At 41.0% G+C, this 19,088-nt stretch overlaps 1 protein-coding gene across 1 annotated transcript in view; it reads right to left on the minus strand.

Moving 5' to 3' along the window:
- The window catches only part of FBXL7 (F-box and leucine rich repeat protein 7), a 173,423-nt gene extending 154,733 nt beyond the window's left edge, over window positions 1-18,690 (minus strand). Inside the window, exon 1 of the mRNA XM_071454020.1 lies at window positions 18,014-18,690. Coding sequence (XP_071310121.1) covers window positions 18,014-18,050 — 37 coding nt within the window. The 5' untranslated portion in view covers window positions 18,051-18,690. The remainder of the gene's footprint in view (window positions 1-18,013) is intronic.
- Window positions 18,691-19,088: the final 398 nt, after the last annotated feature.

Raw genomic sequence — 19,088 nt, forward strand, 5'->3', positions numbered from 1 at the left:
ATTAAAAACAGATGAACAGTAAAAATGCTTATGCAGGAAAAATAAAAAGCTTGGAAAAAATGCAGCTTTATTTCTTATGGTCCGTAAATCCAATAGTTAGAGATGTACTATACATGTGACAAAAACTCCATTTCCAGAAGCCTAGAATAGTTCACTGCAAATTCAGTTCACTTTCACAGTTCACTGCAAATTCATGGAGCTTTGATTAATTTCGTCATTATGAGAGGAGTAGATCACACAAGTAGGTTAATACACTGTCACGCGGCAAGGCTGCACTACTGGAACAGGGCTAGAAAAGCAGCTCTATCTTTCTGATATCAAATCAAAAGTCGACCCATCAAATCAAAAGGCTAAGCAAATAGGTTTTGTTGAGACTAGGAAACAGAAGGCTTTGGGGTGACCTAGGTGTGGCCTTTCAGTGCCTGAAGGGAGCTCCCAAGAAAGGAGGAGAGGTATTTTTACAAAGGCATCTAGTAACAGGACAAGGGTGAATGGTTTCAGACTGAGAGCAAGTTTAGGTTAGATATCAGGAAGAAATTCTTTCTTGTGTGGGTGGTGAGGCTGCCCAGAGAAGCTGTGGATGCCCCATCCCTGGAAGTGTTCAAGGACAGGTTGGATGGAGCTGTGGAGCAATCTGGTGAGCAAAAGGCATCCCTGCCCATGGCAGTGGGGTTGGAACTAGATGATCTTTAAGGTCCCTTCCAATCCAGGCTATTCTGTGACTAAACAGCAAGCAAAAAAATTCTCTCTTAATGAAACTTCTCATATTGCTGCTGCTCTGAGGCTCAACCACAAGGTGTCAGAAACAAATGTTTTTAGCTAAACTATAGTGATGAATGATCACAATTTGCAGGATTGCATTTCTAAACATAAAATATGACTGCAGTTTTTCAGTTCTACTGGCAACTGTAGTCAAGAGAACGGCAGTATTTCAAATAAGGAGCAATGAAGACCTAACAAGAAAGGAGCACCCACTTATCTCGCATTCTTGCTTCAGATACCAGTCACACTTCTAGAATGCACAACTCTAGCTTACAGGTTCTATCTATTAACTCTTGACATGATTCCATTAAACTATTCTCTGCCTATAAGTCATGAAGGGTCACCAGGCTACAGGGGTCTTGTTTCAGCCAGTTCATGTATTTTAGGTTCTACGCAAAGGTACTCCCAGGAGTGTCTTTAGAGAAAGTAGTCTTGCCCATACAGCCCTTTTCTTCTGATTCCTACTTCTGCCACTGCTGATAGCTGCCATAGAGGTTTTAATTTAAATCATGGTGGGGGGGGACACAGAAATACTGTGCAAACCCTGGGCTGTCAGCCTGGCCAGATGATTATCACCTACACAAACAATGCACAACATTTCTCAGGATAAAAGCAAAGGATTAGGATTTAACTCCATGACAAATACAACATCACAACATGAGGAGTCCCTTTCCAATGAGAACCCATACAGAAAAGTACTGCTCTGAAAGACAAAACCTCAATTGCCATGGTACAGAGGAAGGCAAGCAGCCCCACAGCAGCACATTCTCACAGGTCAAGGACACGTCCTGGGTTAGCAGAAAGCATGACAATGAATCCCAAGGAATCAATCACATTTAAATTTAGATCAAGCAAAAATAAAGATGTTCAAGTCTAAATAGCATTTTTGCATTACACGTGTGCAAACAATATTTTAAGATAAAGGTAGTACTTTGCTATGAATGAGGCATAAAGTACTTTGGAACAATTTATCTTATTGCTATTAAACATTCAAAGAAACAGCAATTCTCATTTGTTTACTATGGCCAAATGCCCAGATTTAATTTTTTTTCACAGATCTGTTTAAGCTAAAAATTGGACAGTTTAGGCTGAAAGAAAAGAGAAGGCTGAAAATGCAAACATCTTTGCCTTGAGATGAGAGGACTTGCAAACTTGGTAGGTTACTTATCTTTACAGCAACATAGGAGAACTTTTACCAAGATTTTAGATTCCAAATTAGTTGGGATAGTACAGGATTATCCAGCATTTTAAAGCAATTTCCTCAGTCAGAATATCTGTCCTTAGCATCCTCCACTTTTATCTGCAACTCTAACCAGCAAAAGAAAATGACCATTTATTCTAAGTGAAAGTGGGAGAAGATTCTGCCTACAAGCTTTCCTGCAGCTCTTGTACCTTCTTGAGAACTCACCTACAGATTATGGAGATTTGGGGTGAGAGAAGTAAATGTTTCTCCCTTTTCTAGTTGATAAACTAGTGCTGAAACCCTACCTTCATTTCCCCTCTGTTGTTCTAGGATGAAGGAGCTTTGATCCAGTTCTGTCACTAAATTTATGAGGAATGTGCAACACAGACCCAGTGGGCAGCAAGGCCCAGTTCTGTCACTCCTAAATTTTCCTTTGCTTCAGAGGAGTTTGCTGGCTGCCATAATTTAGTTGGCCTTTCCTATTTCCTGTGCCTCTCACAGACAATAAACAGAAATATTCCAGACATTACTTTTTGTCTGGATCCCAAGAAGCATTTTCAAAATAACACAAGCACTTGCAGTGGCCCGCTCTCCCATACTTCTCAAAACCACACAGCAGAAGAGAAATACTCAAGAGGCAGCTGTGCTATTAAGCAAAGGAAGAATAACCTCTTATCCACTTCATCATTTACTCAAAAGTGATTAGGAGGTGTAATAGAAAATTCTTCAGAAGGCTAAAAACTTCTGCCCAGTCTGAATGACACCAAAGCAGAAAAAAAAGACTACCTGAGCTGCACAGAGTCAAGCAGCTGCTGCCACCACCCAACCATCTGCACATGGGAGCACATCCAAGGCTTCACTGGCTTTGCACAGAGTTACTGAACTACAAGAAACTGTTGTCAGGTTTTACAAGAGGGCAGCAGGCAACTGGATTTACTGACTGTAAGGATCAGAAAATCGGAGACAACTGATGCTCATCTCTCAGAACACATTAAGGTGAATCCAGACTAATCTTGGACTGGAGTTTGCTTTCAGCTGCAGAGAAGCAATTTGAGAGGCAGCTCGTGAAGGAGCAATATCAGATTGGACCCAAAATTACTAACAAATTCCTTTGACAGCTTCTAGATCAATTCCTTATCTGTTCTGTTTATAACTTCATTCAAACATTCAAAGCCCTACCTGGAACAATGGTAGCATCTTTCTTACTTATCCTTAATTGCTTCCAACATGGTCACAGAGCTTACATAGAATTTTAGATAGCAAGATAGCACAGGAAGCAATTCAAGTGGCAAACTCTCTTTAAAATACTTTTGAAAACCTTTGTGCCACTTATCTAAATGGTGTTATCTATCCACACAGTGTCACCAAATCATAAATCCATTTATTTCAGAATAAATCCTACTTTAAGTGGCAAATCAATGACAAAACATAAGACAGGGAAAGTTGTCCATTTATTCTTCACAACTGATGCAATCTCTTCAGAGAAGTGTTCTTAAGTCTAGTGTAAAGAGTCATTCTTCAAGGGAAAAAAACCAAAAAACCAGTGATACTCTTTCCAACTTCCTTGGCAAGCACTGAAGGATCTCCTGATATGCCAGGCCCTTGAGATGCCTTGGACTATTGCCAAACAGGAAAGATAACATTAAGCTACTGTACTTCCTTTTACCTATTGCATAAGAGAAAAATCCAAGTAAGTCCTTTATTGAATAGACAACAGCAACAAATCTGTTAAAGTTCATCAAAGCTGTGATTGCACAGCTCCACTTCAGAGCAGGTACTCTGCCACTGCTCAGATGCAGCATCCCTGTCTCCTCCACCACAGAACATTCCATCAAAAAATCCTAGGGGAATACCCAGCTTATTGCAGCTGGTATTCAGCAAACTAAGAACATGTTATAACAATAAAAGAATTTTAATTCACCAGCTTTCCAGAGAGCTATGCCCTACTGAGGGGTAGGGTTGTCCCATTTCACTGGGTCAGGTCAATGCACTACATTAGTATATATTGACACCAAGCATTAGTGTTCTGGTAAATTGTTTATAAAATATGCAATTAGTTGATTTCTGGTCTGCTGGCAACCAGAATTATCAGGGCTCAGCTGACACATTTCAGAAGATAGCTAGGATTTAATGACTTCCCTGTATAACTAATATGGCTAGAAAGTCTCAAGAAAAATACAGTGGTCTAGTTTCCAATCTCCTTAACAGACTTCATTCTTGCATTACTTGTGCTTGGTTTTTTGTACCTTTTTCTAAAGGCACAACAGTACATTGTCCTTATCTGAATACTGCATTTTAAATTTACAAAGTAACAAAAATACAGTTCAATTCCTCAAATGAAATATTTCAGAAATAAGCTATCCTTTTTAGATCACAAAAATCAATGCTGGTTACACAACATTGAAAATTATTCTTAGCCTTAACTCTTCAAAGCCATTTTACTAGAACTAGATTGAAAAACTCTTTGAGGGTTCTTATTGGAATTCTAGAGCTTACAATTTTAGAAATTGCATTAACCTAGCACATATACCAAGAAGAACTAGAGGCTCAGACAAAGTTGTAGATCCTGTTTTTTTAAAGATACACTACACAGGTAAACAAAAAGGTCAAAGTATTAACAACACTGTGTGGTATTAATATACAACATTTCCAGTATATGTACAGAAATTAAAATTAAGGACAGCTCCCTGAAGAATATTTTTGCTCAGGTATTTCTGTTCTCATTTGTGATTTCTGCAAAGCTGTATTATTACTTCTGTGCAGTCCGGGTATCACTAACACAGGACTTCAGCTCTCTGGCAGACAAATGCAAAGCCAACAAGAATTAACATATTAAGATTTTTTTTAAACTTTTCATGGCTTCATCATGAAGAAGGACTTAAAAAAATACCAAGTCCTTATTTTAAAAAATACCAAGTCCTTATTTAAAAACCCCTTTTTAAAAAGCAGTAGTTCTTGTTCCGAAGGACAGGGGCTCAGGTACACCACAAAATAAGGTTCTTTTCTCAAAACTGAAGCAAACTCAATTTTGATATTGCTTTAGAAGAGAATAGCAGAGAACACTGCATGTAATTCACTATTTGTCCACCATTCTCTATCATCCAAAAAGACACCATTAGGAACATCTAGTTCACCAGATAACTCACTAGTGAAACAGATTTGCTGATTCTCCCTAGAGTGTTCATTCTTGTTGGTTTTTTTAAAATTTAAGCCAAGTTTCTACTGGGTACCTGATGAACATCTCTTGTATGGCCCATGAAAAAACACACACCTCTCCACTGCAGCTTCATCTCTCTGTACTTTCAGCTGTAAAACTCAAGACTCTAGAATATGTAATTGAGTTTACATGTTTGGTTTCTTTTTCCTGAAACCACCCGTGGTCAAGTCTGCAAAAAAGAAAGTTTTACATGAGTTCTGTTGATTTTACAGGGATTTTGTTCACACTTCATACCCATTAGCTGGCATCTACAGGGTTAAAGCAAGATTGTGTGACAATCCTTCTTCCCCGATGTGCATAGTTAAAAACCTGACCTTGGCTTGAAAATACATCCTGAATCAACAGAATCCCTCACAATTTGTCTTACATTTTCTCAAAACCATGGATGGCCAGCATGAGCAACAAGGCTGTTATCAGTATGACTTAAGTAACAAAAAACCTGGGCTCTGTGTCCTGCCTACCACACTCCTTTCAGTCAAGTGCTGATACCTCAGTTAGGAAGAAAATGGCGGAAAACATGGGTAGGATTAATTGGTGCTTAAAAGGCACAAACCACACAACCACTGACAGCCAACCGCTGTGTGAAAGGCTCCTGTGTCTGACTAGACTTGTTCTGGTTTAGACTCTAATCCTGGGGAAGCTAAATTTCACTTTCTAGGAATGTTTTTGCTCAAGTAGGGACTTAATGAAGAAACGCTACACTTCAGTGACAGACATGGCAAGGCAAAGGGCAGCAGGAGATCTTATCCACAGAAGGGCAAGAATTTGTTTTCCGTAGAAAATGAGGCCTGGCAAAATGAAAGCAGGAAACCCAGAATGGAACAGATCTGCAACATTCACTGTGTCCTACTTCTGCTGCCAAATCCTGTGCTCACAAAAAAAGTAAGTGATAAGGGTGTTCAATTCCACTTCATTACCTGACACACGCTATGGAAACATGTACCATTATAAAGATGCTGGGAAGTCATCACAGTCCAGCTGTTGCAGAGACAAACACAACTTGCCATACCATGGACTTTCATTATGAGAAGCAAATTACACCATTAAATCAAAACAATGTTTGAATCAATAAATTCCTGGACAACCAAACAGAAACTAGTCCTTCCTCTTATTCACAATTGCTGTGCAACCTCTCGATAAACTGTAAGCCAATTCACAGTTGGATTATTTCTTAGAGACAAGAAAGGCACTCACATAGAGCCTTTTAAAACCAGAGTTTAAGCAGGAAAAATTAGCAATTGTTTGAGGGAGGGGAAGTCTCACATTCACCTTTGTTCCACTAGTTCCTGGCAAGAGAAATAAATACTCACCACAAGCATTTGTGTTTTTCCATAAAGACAACCACGCAGGGTAACAAAAGGTACACCCACAGGGGAGTAAAGAGCAATAATTTCCCAAGAGAAATGAATACATAAGCAAAATATTCTGCTCCTGCCTAACTGAGTGCCAAAAAAAACTTTAGGCTGGACTATGCTGTCTAGTCTATACATACAAATGGAAAGAAAAACAGTTTTAAAGTCACCCCTAAAATCTCACATTAGAACATTTTGATTCATGCACTGTGGCTATAGTTCTGATACCACAGAACCTTCTACCTTTCTAGAAAGTTACCCCCTCTCCCACAAAGAACAAATGTCCAAGGAATAGATAACATTAACAGGTGAATTATCCTAGAGGTAGCTTTTTGGTACTAAAATCAAAATGCAAATTCAACCGCCAAGTAGCTTCAGACATAGCAATACCCAAAACCCATTGTATTGTACATAAATTTAGTTTTAAATAGAAGACTCTTAACTGAGAAGCATCTACTAGCACTTTAGAGGATTAAAATTACCCACATTGTCTGGTAGTGATTGCTTTCAGAAGGAAATTTAAGACAACCATATTTCATCATTTCACAAATGAAAAGTAAGACATTTCTTCTAAACTTGAATATTAGCCTTCTATAACTTAAATGGGGGATTTAACTCATCTTTGATTCAATCCTAGCATACATGGAAAGAAGAAAACCTTTACACCAGTAGAATAGTATTTTTACCAGTCATGGCTACATCAATTTGAACATGGCAGAAGTGATTTCTTCTTATTATTATTACTACAACTTTATTAACTAAAGTAACAATCTTAATTGTCTAGGAGAGCAAAAAATGTTATCCTGGGCTAGCTCTTCCTCCTGAAGCAAGCAAAACTCCATGGAAGAAGCTTTTATGAAAAGCACAGACCATTGCTGCTGCCAGAAACAGCAACAAAAAAACATAGAGCCAGATTCTACCACCACAGCTCTTGGGAGTATTCTTCTTATTTCATCTGTTCTCTGCCAAGAGAAAGTGCAGTCATTGAGAAAGTGTGAGTTTCTTTATCCAGTAGAAAGGAAGACTTTTAGCATTAATAATATAAGGTAAAAATAAATTATTGCTGAAAAACTCCAAACCAGCTGTAGACACAAGTTTACAGAGTACTGTTTAGAGATACTCAACTACTGTAACACAGCGTTCACACTTGCCAGAACTTGCTACAGCTGAACTCTACTGCTTCTGAAAGCCCAGTTCTAGTAGCTTTTCTAAACATAAGTAACCAGGAGAAGTACAGGAAGATTGAGCTAGGGAACATTAATCAAACTGGACAGACAAATCCATGAGATCTAACGGAGTGCACTGGCAATGGCTGTGTGATCAAAGTCACAGCAAGGTCACTCAATTACTGCAGGAAGGTCATGGTGATCAGGAGAGGTTCCTGAGAACTGGACAGAAGCATAACATGCCCCTGTCTCTAGAACAGCTTGGAGGACAATCTAGGGAGCCACATGCTGGTCAGCCTCACCTCAATCCAGGACAAGTGACAGAGCTTCCTGGAAAATATTTCCAAGCCAAGAAGGTGATGGGAAGACATTATCAGGGATTTATAAGCGGAAGTAAAGCTTGCCCAACCTGACAGACATCAATAAGGAAGCAACTGGCACTAGGGGAGCACATGAGGAGTTTATCCTGACTTCAGCAAAGCTTCCCAACTTTTGTTTTCCATAGCACCTTCATAGACAAATGGATGAAGCACAGTCTAGCTAAGTGGACAGTGAAACAAAACTGAAAACTGACTAATCTGCAAAAAGATAGGCTAGGCAGAAATATACTCTGAGAGCTAGAACACTCTACTCTGGAGAAGAAGGGACTCAGACAAATCTTATCATTATGTATAAATACCCAGAGAAGAGAGAAAGCGGAGTAAAGAAAACAGAATCTTCTCAGTGAGAGCCAGTGAACAGACAAGAGGCAGTAGTCAGAAATATATGAGAATTTTCATTTAAACATTAAAGCATTTTTTTCTTCTTTTAAAATCTGCAGGTGACTGAGCACTGGAACAGACTGCTCAGGGACATTGTAATATCTTCAGGGGCATTGTTATATCTTCATCTTTGGAGGTGCTAAGAAATCTGATGGCACAATATTCTGTGCAACCTGCTTTACTTGGCTTCATTTTGAGCAGCAGGTTGGATTAGAGATCTCCAGATGTGTCACTTCCAATCTTTGGATTTGTGTACTTCAGCCTCTACAGACATTAAAATATGGCCAAGAGTTGATTGGAAAAGGCTGGAACGTAATTTTACTGCACAGAACCTCACTGGCAGTCTAGTATACCAAAACCATAAAAATTCCACAGCAAGAGGCTCTGGAGTAAGACCACCCATGTTCTGAAACCATGCTAAAAATAGATGAGGACCCTCAGGCTTGTTGGCTACAAAAGAGGACAGTCATACATGAACCTGAGGAGGAAGGTCAGCTACTAGATACTCTTGACACAGAAGAGCATACAGTTAGCTTCAACCTGATGCTAGCATGGCTAACTGGAATTGAAATCCTGCTGCTACAAGGCTTTTCTTACACCTCTTTTAGTATATCCTGAAGTTTCAAAAACTCTAGAAACTCAAGTTGTAATAATACATCAACAATTTTCACCACAAAATTAAGCAATAGCTTATTGTTTCCACAATCCTATTTTAAAAAAAGTTATGCATGACCACACTTGGAGTACTGTGTCCAGTTTTGGAGATCATAGCACAGGAAAGACATGGACTATGGAACAAGTCCAGAGGAGGACCACAAAAATGATCAGGGTGCTGGAGCACATCTTCTATGAGGACAGGCTGAGAAAGTTGGGGCTGTTCAACCTGGAGAAGAGAAGACTCCTGTCAGACCTTACTGCAACCTTTCAATACTTAAAGAGAGCTTATAAGATGGGGACAGACTTTCTAGTAGGCCTATTGTGATAGCACAAGGGATATTGGTTTTAAACCAGAAGATTTAGACTAGATATAAGGAAAAATTATTTTACAGTGACAGTGGTGAAACACTAGAACGGTTTGGTGGATACCCCTTCCCTGGAAACATAAATGGTCAGGGTGGAAGGTGCTGTGAGCAACCTGAAGCTCATTGCAGGGGGATTGAGCTGGATGACATTTAAAAGGTCCCATCCTAACCAAACTACTCTGATTCCAGGTCGATGCCACAAGCAGCTTCCTTATAAAGTATCAAAAAAAAAGGTAAATGAAAAACTGGAATAGAAATAACATTTTACTAGGTACTACAGAGAAACTCCAAAAACATCTGTTGAGTGCATCTGTTCGTGACCAGCTGTTGGCCTTGCTGTCTTGCACTCCAGTGATGAACAAGATCAAGTACTGCCATCATTTCACTACAGACAAAATATTAGAGCCATGAGCACCATAAGAAACTCTCAAAGAAGTGCACTTTGTCCTCATCTGTTTCCACAATAGCATTATCATCTCTCAAGGACAGGATTTAAACAAAATACTCACTCTGAGTAATTATTACACAATTTAAGAAAAATTTCCAAGTTTCTCTTCTCTGCGCAGCCACTTACACAGAAAGAGGATTTTGTGCAATCTGGCAACAAAATAGTATCTGAGCCTTAAATGGATGGCATGCTTCTCCACTATGCATGCAGTCATGCAAGCAATAAAAGTCTGGACTCCCCATGAGCTGACAAGACTACATTTGTCATGTTACAACTAGACTTGATACAAATTCTATTTTTACTGTTGAAACAAGGTCGTGTGACTCTTGATCAAAAGAGGTTCTTCCTAGTTAACCATCATTGATGTTATGCCAGTGGTTTTGGAGTCCTCTTTCTTTCTTTAAAAAAACAACCAAACAAAAAGACAGCCAACCTCATAATTGCTCCTTTTACAATAGCATCTGCAAATTTCATTTGGTTTTCTTTTAACAGGAGCAAAGAAGGAAATTGAGGAAGAAAATTTTTAAAATAGATTGACTGAAAAGAGTACTAAAACACCTTCCTCCAAGCTAATGCTGCTTGAAAAGACTTCAATATAGCATTACTGCAACTATTACATTGTACACAAATTGCTCAGAAAGAAAAGTGCCACGTGATTTCGGATGTTGATTTGACAAATTTATGTACCGCAGACAGGAATTTCCTAATCCAAAACATGGGCATGAAAAAAAGCTTCCTGTTGTTCACTTTACTCCAAGGGTAAAAATTCCCAAGATACAACAATTTTTCCCCCATTTACTTAAGGCAGAGATCACAAAAGTATATAGGGTGAAGAGACCTATTTTGACAAAAAATTACTTTTGTTGAGTTTGGATACTGGCACAGAGTTGGAACCTTTTCCTGAAATATCTGCTCAGACATGGCCAACTCAAGCACAACATCAAGATGATAACACCTCCTTTATGCTTCAACTCCTTTAAGGAGGTCTCACACAAACCTGCTCTCAATGCCAGGTTGGTCCTAGAAGACACAAGTAGATTTGGAATTAAAATGAGAGGTATGACCAGACAGAACTAACACCTTTTTCCTTCCCAAGGCCAGCTACAACACTACGAGCTCTCAACCTAAATGGTACTTGAATAACAAAGTCCTGCACTCGTCTATCCCATCACACATAGAAAGTGTAGCATATTTCTTCTTCTCATCAACAAGGAACAGATTTTACTGGGAGCCCACCACCTGTTTTTCAGCTTTTGAAGGTCACTACTTCTTAATGAAATAGTTGTCCTAATTTAGCAAAGCACATGTCCTGTATTAAAAAATAGGGCATAGCTAACTATGAAATGAAGAGCAGAAATAAACCACTTGTGCATTTCAGCCTTCAAATGTCATCCACTGCCTTCTGCCAATCACTTCCCTAACACAAACAAGACACACAAAGGAGCAAACCAATTCCTAGTTAGGAATTGTTCACAGAAGTAAGGAATCCAGAAGTGGCCAAAGGATTGAAACTGCCAGAAAACTAAGTTTGCTGAGGAGTTTTTTGGGGTTAGCAGTTTAGACTTAAACCTGCTCACCCAATTCTGAATACATGTTGATTTCTATTTTTTTCCCCCCTCACAAGGAATGATATAGTATCCACTTCAGTTTGGATTTTATGAAGTTCAGCTTGGTAGAAGGATGTTCAAATTCGGTTTACAAAAGTTACCAAAGAGGTTTTGTCTCCTTCCATGCCTTTGGGGAGTGGGCAAAAGAAGGATGAGGATATGCAAGTCCTGGACTCCTACTACCTTAGCTGAGATAGGTCTGCTGGAAGCTTTCCATGTCATGCATCCCCAGCTTCAAAGTTTATTCAGGCCTCTGACTGTCACCCAGTTAACTTTTTTTTTTAAATTAAACAGAAGAGCATCCAGTTAATCTTGCACCACACAAAGTTACCAACCAAGTCAAAGACAACTCCCTAGAGTACAGTTAGTTAGCTAATATCTATTAAAAAAAAAGAGATCTTCCCTTGTCCCAGAAGCATTTTATGAAAGAATAATATTTTACAAAATTATATGGATGTTAGTCACAACTGTAAGTTACTTTCTAAAAAGCTATTGATAAAATTAGCAACTTTTACAAGCCTAAACCTCCCACAAATCTGTAGCTGTGTGAGTGTGTATAAACACATATTTGAACTACACACAGGCTAGTCATTTTTTTGGAAAAGAAAATTCTGTTTTATGAAAAACTGACAGCAGCAGAGCAGCTCACTTAAGCACTGTGTCCGACCCTCCTCCTGCCCCTGCCATGTGATCTAGACAACAACATGCAACACAAGCACTGAGCTTAGAGCAAATTTACTTTTTGGAGACAAACTGAGTAAACACAAAATACACACAATCATTTTGCGTTGCTCAGTTGACAGTAACATAAAAAATGAACATCATAAGCAGCATTTTTGAAGATTACTTTTGGTTAAGAGCTGTTGGCCGCTGTCAGACTGCAAATTCCCTTTTAAAAAAACAACACTGCTTGAAGGACTGACATTTGGAATACTGCTATACTTCCAGTCTCAATTTTGTTGTTAAGAGGCCAGTCTCATCTCCCTGAAGGTAGCTGAGTGAAATTCAGCCACAAGTAAAATGCAAGAACCAACACTGGACAAGTACCAAAAAGCAGAATACAATCACCCAAGTAAGTGCAACACCAAAAGCACTATTAAGCAGCACCCTAATGTTTACAGTAGTCACATGGATGTTAAGGTTAAAAAAACAAACAAAAAAACCCCACCAGAACAGTAAAGTAAGACAGCAGTGTGATATACTAAACTTCATGTTTAACAGGTCAAATAGTAATGTGTAAAGGTAATTCACACATCAAAACAAGCTGAGCAAAAAAAAAAATGCACAGCCTAGGAGCCTTTTAGCACCAACTTGATGAGACTCTTCACTTGACTCTGGGAACCTCATGGGGTAGAAAATAATAAATACCAGAAAGAAAAAATGCCCTTGCTTCTGAAGATGCAGTACACAGGGAAGATACCTCAGGGGTTGTCAAAATTTTGTAATTAAATAATGTAGTAAAAGCTACTTTATTGCCTTTCCCACCCCCTTATCCTCATTAAAATTTCCCATGAGGCTTCACAGATTCTAACCACCAATATAAATAAGTAGTAAATGATTATGATTCAACTCTTTAACAAAGTCTTTAAACAAAAGAGTGCAAGACTACCATGGTACACTGTTTTTCACAGCCGACATAAGCACTGCATGTGAAGTAAATCCAGCAACACCTTGTGAAGAAACAGATACTAACATATGGCAAAATCTATAGGTCATGAATGCCAGAGCTTTTGGATGAAAAAGATTTCCATACACAACCTCAGGTGTGTCAGAACACCTGCCATCACTGAATGAGCAGAGATCTACTTTGAAATGAAAGGCAGCATTCACAATGAGTTAGTGACCAACAGCGCCTTCAAGAAAAAGGACAAGTCTGAAAGCCTGGCTCTATAATGCAGACCTTGACCACATTTCCCAGCTGAAGGGACAGGTTTGAGAGGGTACTCCAAAACGAACACAGACTGACCCATTTCTCCATAGTGCTATGTGCTGGTAATTCCTGGAAAGTTTTAGCTACTGTATACCAGGTTACACATCATAATTAACACCACTTTTGTAAAATCATGCTGTGCTTTCTAGCAACTGTATCTTATGACAAAGGCAGGTTTCTGTGCTGGTGCTTACTTGAGCAGAACACTGGGAAAACACGGAATTCTCCCTCCAAGTGGTTTGTGATCACAAATAAAAGCCTGAAGAAGGAACATTTTCAAACTAAGAAAAGAGTGAAAGTTATTCCTAAAGAGTTTACATTAAAATCTTCCCACATTAAATATTCAGATTCAAAAAGAAAAAGTTCATCAACAAGGCTTATGATTCAGAAAGGATGTTGGTTTCCTTGTCTAAGGTGCTGTTTCACCTATTTCTCCCACAGTTTCATCTATTTCTCCCCTGCCATCCTCTGTTCTCTACAGAACAAGGCTCCTGTGTTACATCAAGTCTTTCACGATACATTTTAACTGATCAAATGGAGCTCATTGTCACCAATCCTCTCTAGACCAGTTCATGGATGGAGAAACTGCAGGAGAGGCTCAAAGAAAGTTTTATCCACAACTGCAGGATTCTGGACAGTTGTTAAAAGAGTTGGTAAAAAGACATTCCTTCATCTGGTCTGAACATCGGTATTGTCAACATTTTGTACCATTATTTAGCTCCTCTCAAATTTGACTGGTTCTCAGGTCTCAGTTTAATGAATAAGTCACTTGTGAAGATGACATGTTGAAAAGTTATTTTGCAAAGCAGCAATTTCACCTCAATCCTACAGCTTCCTTTCATATGTAATAACACAGATTATTCCTCCAACTCATATAACAAAGCCACTTCCCTTGTACTACAGAAGCAGTTTTAGTCCTTCCCTTGAGGATGAGAAGCTGCCTCAGGTGGTAAGAGGGACAGCATCCAGTTAACTTTTTCCCAAAGGCTCCATGCCAACAGCTGGGACTTTACCCATTACTGTCAGCACCCACCCAGCCTCATGCCCAGCACAGAAGATTTTTCTGGGCAGAAACATTACAGAAACACTGCCAAGGTGTCTCATCAACTTGGCAATAGTTAAAGGGCAACATCCTTCAATTCAGTCCCTCATCTGTTATGATAAGTAGTGTCTTGTTTGGTCAGCTGCAATTACATTTTAAGGCAGGTCCTTAAACAGAACACCTGACTTTTGACAGCTTCTACAACAAAAGGCTGCTCTGACCACTATCAGACACAAGGCTCCCTCTTATTTAAAAACTGAACAAGTAGCTCAATAAGTGAGAGAAAATAAAATGGTTTATCCCCATTACAAGAAAGTGAAAGACAGCAGTAAGACTCTTGCTAAGGTCACTGATGATTTCCATCAGTTTATCTGTGTAGACAAAAGCCCTACAAGTTCTGCTCCATGATAAAGTGGATTTCTTGCTCCAGTGTTCTATTAGCATCAGCAGCACTGTTGAAACACAACTGCTGGAACACATTCAGAAAGATTCACCTCAAGCTTTAACACGTCCGTCTGAATCTACTGCCTATTACAACAAGCCTGAAATCTCAAGCTCCACATATTTTTCAGGTAAACAGTTTCCAGGAGTAATCTGCCTTATAACAATTATTGTAAAAAATTCAAATGAAAATTAGAAAATTAACCTTGTATTTAATATTTTACATATAAAAAGAGATAAATTCCTGTAAATAAAGTTTTGTTTCTATATTAATTTATCATAATTTCTTAAGTGAGTATTGTGTTCATATCCCAAAAATCATTACATGATTTTTCAGGTAAGCAATTTTATTTACATGTAAGCTTCACTCAGAGCAAGTTTTAGCTTTAGAAAATTAAGTAAATGAAAAACAAACATATTTAAAGGCACTGTCAATTATATACCAGACTCTATATACTGATTTAGAATCCTCAACATGTAACTGTAATCAAAAAGATCCAGTGCATCTTAATATGACAATTGTAGCTTTCAATAAAATCACATTCCATAAAGCCTTGGCCAACCAGATGAATAAAGGCAGTCCAGGGTAGTTTATGTGATCAGTCACAAACACCTAGCTGCCTGAGATTATTGCATACATAGCACAGATGTGAATTTCAAAAAAAGTTTATTACTGGTAGTGTAACAATGTAGCAATCCATGTAACACCCAATTTCCTGGTCATAAAAGCTCTCTATTTTAGAAGTGGTATCTTGAGCAAGAGTTGTTCTTGCCCTAATGTATCTGTTCAACACTGAGATGAGAACCAATTTGGGCAAATTAATGAAGCTCTGCAGTTCCACAGCAGATAGGAGGGAAAGCTGTGAGGAAAAAACCCAACCATTTTAAAAATCATTTGCAATTGTCTTCCTGAAATCCCACCTAAGATATCAGCAAGCAGCAAATGGTAAAACAGCCTTCAAGAAGCTGAGCTAACAAAGGTACTTTTCTCCACCCCTAAAATGACATAGCATAGTGCAGCATGAGCCTACAAAGCCCAATAGGCTAAAAACTGTTGAGATTGAGGCTAAAAACATTGAGATGCCACTCAATGAACTTCCAAATGGATATTCAGGTTGCTTTTAAAGAAAATGTTGTTTCCTCCCCCACCTCGGAGCATAATCACATCCTACTAAAAACAGCAAACTGTTTTTTTTTAATTTGAACCACTTAATTGCTGTAAACTTTTTACAGCAATTAAGTGGTTCATTTGCCAAAGGCACCAAAAGCCACAGTAGTTTATGGGGCAGGGGAGCCTCCCTTTATCAGGTTTAGATTTGTTCTCCTCTGTACTACTCAGGAAACAAAACTAGTATGAGAGCTTCTCCAAGTTTCTCAGTAAATGACTATGCATGGAAGTTACCAGGAAACACAATCTATGAGGCACATCAATGATGAAGTTTTGCTCGTGGGGCTTGGGGATTTTTTAAGTCTATTTTAACTTTAAACCACTATTCCACCTAATTTGCAAGACAGGTAATGGTCTGCACTGCAAAGATTCATTTGCCACATGTAGTGTGCGCTGCCAGGATCCAATCTCCACTCTGAATGGAGGAGAGATGTGAACTAAGAACACCCTGGTAGTACCAATCCTCCTCTTCCTCACAGAAGTGCCTATCAGGTACTTCTGGAACAGTTAATCTGCCCTTCACTGAGGGCTGCAAAAGACTATGTCAGTCACATCTCTCCCCAAAAATTGTACATTTATTGAAGCACTCAGTCCTCTGAATTCAGAAGAAAGATCAGGCATGCATCCACACCTTCTGGTCATTGAGGTAAACACCTCCCAGCAGCATGACCAGAACTATCAACGATGGCCCTTTCAACTCTAATGAAAAACTAAGATTTCCCCTTTCAGGAGGAGTCCAAAGAGGATTTGATTGCAACTTCCAGGCTCACCCCATTTATGTAGGAGTTTTTCTAGTGATGGTATCAATTGACTGAAACCCCACGACAGGAAGAATATCTTCAGCTTAAAGTATCTGACTTCATCAACTCTTCAAAAAGCAGAGCTCATTTGGCAATAAATGAAAGGAACTGCAGAGTCTGCTCTAGAAGTGGCGTCGTTCCCCTTTCCTTTACACAATCTTCATGCATATTTTGGATGCAAGAGGTGTATTCTTTGGCAGTTGCCTTCTGAACTCCCAAAGAATGGAGCAGACCACAAGATCATCTCTTTCTCTCCACCTACAAACCCTCAACAACAAAAAAAAGGGGGTGGTGGTGATCCTGTACAGTCACCCAATACGCCAGGGGGAAGCTGTACATCCTACAGAGTTGCCTAAATACTTGGAGGGCAATTCATATAGAAGTCAGCTAGAAGTTAAAGAAAGCTTAAAACTAGCTGGCAGAAAGACAAACTTTCTGTACTTGCCATTGGTTTGCCTAACACCAGCTGACTGTTCCAGTAGTCCTTCACACCAGAAGCAAAGCAGCTGAAATTCATCCCTGATGCAGCTCCAGCGAGACTAATAGGTTTCCACAAGAACGAATCAGGCCCTGTATATCTAAAACCAAGCCCACTAAAGTTTCACTGAAGCGAAATTGCAGGAGTACAATCTATGGATAACAGCTGGAGAACATTAACTCTCCCCCCAACCCTTGCCGGGGTTAATTTTTTTCTTTCTGTTCAGACAGGAAGCAGTCATATAGCATACTGCATAATATAAGGATCCCGGGATATAAAGACGAGTAAAAAAGGATTACAAAGAGCGCTCTACAACTTTTTAGCGAAGTTAACACTCTCCGTAACCCCCGAGCTGCCTTCGAACAGCAAGCCGCGCCGCTGCCTCGACATCATCAGCTGAGACAGCACTTAAGCTACATAGTTTAAACTTAGTGAAAAATAAAAAAAAAATAATAAAAATTAAGGGTGTTTTCAAGGGGCGCAGCGGGAGACTGTGTGGCGGCTCCGGGCGGGAGCGGTCCCGGCGAGGAAGAGGAGGACCCCGCCGCGGCGCCCCCCGCCCGGTCACCCCTCCCGGCCGGCACGACCCCCGCCGCGGCTCCAGCGCCCCTCCTGCCGCCCCCCAGCTCAGCTCACCCTCGCTGCCGTACTGCTTGCCATTGTTCGCGCCCATCCTGCCGCCTTCATGCTCGTCGCCGCTTTCCCACGCCGCCGCTCAGCATCTCTGCCGCGGGACGCCGGGCGGCCGCGGCTCCGACGGAGTGCAGCCCTGGGGCAGCGCTGGGGGAAGAGCCTCCCAAAGTGTTCACGGCGACATGTCCAAAGCAGCCTTGCAACTTCTTCCGCTTCTTCTGGGGTGGCCAACACCCTCCCTTCCCCACCCCACAAAAAAAAAAAAAAAAAAAAAAAAAGAAAAAAAAAGAAAAACAACCAAACAAAAAACCCCCAACAATAACAAAAAACTTTAAAAGAGAAAGAATCAAAAATGCGATGTATCGGTGCTCCCACCCCGCCCCGGTTTCCAGCCGGGGTGTCCGGGCCAGGAAGGCGGCTCCAGTTATAATCCACAAGCAGGACGGGCGGGACGGCCTCCGGGCGCTGGCTCCGCCGCCCCGCGGCTGCCGCTCGGCTCCTCCGATGCTTCAGCGCCGCCCCGCCTTCCTCCTCCTCCTCCTCCTCGCAGCCCTGCCGCTGCCGCTGCCGCCGCCTCCCCCGGGAGGCCGCCGCCAGCCACTTGTTGCCCGGGGCGGGAGGAAAGGGAGCCTCGGCCGCAGACTTTTGTTAGCGGCAGGCGCCTCCTCCCGGCGCCCAGCGCCGCCGGGCCGGGAGGGAGGGGATGGCGATGGAGGGAGGATGGAGCCCGGAGCCGGCCCCGGCCCTTAAAGACACAGCGCCCGGCACGGGGGCTCCCCTGGCCGCTCTCCCACCGCTGTCCCACCCGAGCGGCCCGGCGGGGATGGCTGCGGGGGCTGCGGGCTGAGACCCGCCCAGCGCGGCCCTGCCCCGGTGTCCTTCCCAGGGCAGGACAGGGTCTCTGCGTTCAGCACCTTGGCGGCACCCCCGACCCCGTGCAGCTCAGCCGGGGGCTGACAGAAAGTCTCCGAGTGTAGGAGGAAGCCGCGCAGCAGGGACGCTTACTTCTCGTTCTCTCCGGCTGCTCCCGAGTTCGAGCTGTTTTCTCCTTGCAAACGGTATTCTCGCAGTCACTCAG

Source organism: Agelaius tricolor, unplaced genomic scaffold (genome assembly GCF_023055355.1).
Source record: "Agelaius tricolor isolate 1412-34295 unplaced genomic scaffold, bAgeTri1.0.p SCAF_2, whole genome shotgun sequence".
NCBI classification, from domain to species: domain Eukaryota; kingdom Metazoa; phylum Chordata; class Aves; order Passeriformes; family Icteridae; genus Agelaius; species Agelaius tricolor.